General features: G+C 46.7%; 1 protein-coding gene across 1 annotated transcript; it reads left to right on the forward strand.

Annotated features, from left to right (window-relative positions):
- The first annotated feature begins 376 nt into the window (after window positions 1–376).
- On the forward strand, window positions 377–1,733 carry LOC103107464 (olfactory receptor 8S1-like). Its single transcript, XM_016185212.2, has one exon. The coding sequence runs from the start codon at window positions 395–397 to the stop codon at window positions 1,331–1,333; it is 939 nt and encodes a 312-aa protein (XP_016040698.1). The 5' UTR covers window positions 377–394; the 3' UTR covers window positions 1,334–1,733.
- The last annotated feature ends 525 nt before the right edge of the window (window positions 1,734–2,258 follow it).

The following is a 2,258-nucleotide window of genomic DNA, read 5'->3' on the forward strand; positions in this document are numbered from 1 at the left end:
TTTCAGGACCTGAACCCCCCTCCCCCCCACCCCACCCCAGTGTCTTTCACTCTGGTGCAGTACACCAACTCCAGTCCAACTCCAGTCCAAGTTCTGCTTAGTGTTTTTCCTTCTGGTCCTGTTTTTCAACTTCTGTCTATGAGTGAGATCATCCCATATTCATCCTTCTGTTTCTAACTTATCTCAGTTAACATGGTATCTTCGAGCTCCATCCAGGATGGGGGGAATAAGGTGAATTTGAAAAGACATTTCCTTATCATGAGTTTCCCATTTTGTTCTATAGATGAGGAGGTAGACTTGCATGGAAAGCTGTTCACTGATAATGACTCAGGGCACTGTCTCACCAAGTGCAAAACCATTCATTGCTTTAGAGGGACAGACTTTCTAATCAGTGATGAGAAATGGCAGTATCATTACTGAGTTTATCCTTCTGGGATTCTCCAGTGACCCCCAGATCCAAACCATGCTGTTTGTGCTGTTCCTGGGTGTTTATCTCCTGACTCTGATGGGAAACATGGTGATGATCCTGATGATCAGGGCCGATTCTCGCCTTCACACACCCATGTACTTCTTCCTTGGACATCTGTCCTTTCTGGATCTCAGCTTCTCCTCAGTCACTGTGCCCAAGATGCTGCAGAACCTCTTGTCTCCGAAGAAAAGCATTTCCGTGTGGGGCTGTATCACTCAGAGTTTCTTTTTCACTCTCTCTGGGGGAACAGAAGCCTGCCTGCTCTCTGCCATGGCCTATGATCGCTACGCTGCCATCTGCCACCCTCTGCTCTACACAGTGATGATAAATAGGCCTCTCTGCAATACGGTTGTGAGCATTGCATGGGCAATGGGATTTCTGATTTCCCTGATGAACAGTCTCTTCACCTACAAGCTCCATTTCTGTGGATCCAACATCATCCACCACTTCAGCTGTGAGCTGCCTCCACTCTTCCCTCTGTCTTGTTCTGATCCCACTGCTAATGAGCTTCTTCTAGCTGTGTCATGTGCATCTGTGGGGCTCCTGACGCTTCCCCCGATCCTCTTCTCTTACTCCAGAATCATTTCCGCCATCCTCAACATCCGCTCCGCTGCGGGGCAAGGCAAAGCCTTCTCCACCTGCTCCTCCCACCTCACCGTGGTGCTGCTGTTCTACGGCACGGCTCTGTTCAGGTACATCAGCCCTGCCTCGGGCTCAGTGTTGGAGCGAGTGGTGTCCATTCAGTACAGTGTGATCACATCGCTGATAAACCCCCTCATCTACAGCCTCAAGAACCAGGAGGTGAAGGTGGCTCTGCAGAGGGTGCTGGGGCGACAGAGATGCACCTCAGCACTAAAAAAATAATAATCTGTGTGATTCTGTGCAGGAAATGAAAAAAAAAAAAACTATCTCTAAAGGAGACAGATTTATATAGGCTCAGAGTTCTATGGGAAATTGCATCTCTGTTCAAGTCAAGTATTTTGTCTAGATTTTGAAGAAAATAAACTTCCACAAAAACTAAGGCTGGAGGAAAAGAGTGAGGTACAATTTCCTAGGTAGCAGTCCCTGGCAAAGTAATCTGAGAGAAGGATCTTGGGCCCCTCTGAGGACATGACACAGATGGAGTGCCTTGGAGTAAAACGGAGTCTCTGGTCAAATTGCTGACTTTCTTCTTATGATTTTTATAAAGGCGCACAATTGAGATAGGAAGCTATAACAATGAAGGAGTCAGCTAGACATCATATTCATAATGGCAACAGCCAACACCATCTATTCGCTTGACTTAGTGGTACATATTGGCACTGAACGCCCAGTATGCCTGTATGTAGGCTGGTACGATTGTTAATTTTATATGTCAACTTGACTGGACTTGGGGATACGCAGAAAATAGCCATGACATTATTTCTAGGTGAGTCCATTCAGGTGTTTCCAGAAAAGATTAGTATTTGAGTTGGGGTATTAGCAGAGAAGATGCTTCTCACCAATGTGAGGGTGTATCATACAGAGAGACACCTGCAGTACGTGTTTCACCACTAGTGAAGCTCTCCCCACCTCGCGCCGCCATGTAGGGAGTGTGGGGAGTGAGGGCTAGAATCTGGGTCCTTGAGCATGGCAGTGTGTGTGCTTAGCCCAGGTCCTTTCACAGTGTACTGTGTGCACACTGCTGGCTGTGCCTGGCTCTAGGATAAACTGTTCAGCCAGTAGTACAGGAATGAACAGCTATTCATGTAGAAAATCAATGAAATGTTATCTTCATCCACCATATGTAAAGTGAAAGAAAAAGTTGTAA

This window comes from Erinaceus europaeus, chromosome 7, assembly GCF_950295315.1.
Source record: "Erinaceus europaeus chromosome 7, mEriEur2.1, whole genome shotgun sequence".
NCBI lineage: Eukaryota > Metazoa > Chordata > Mammalia > Eulipotyphla > Erinaceidae > Erinaceus > Erinaceus europaeus.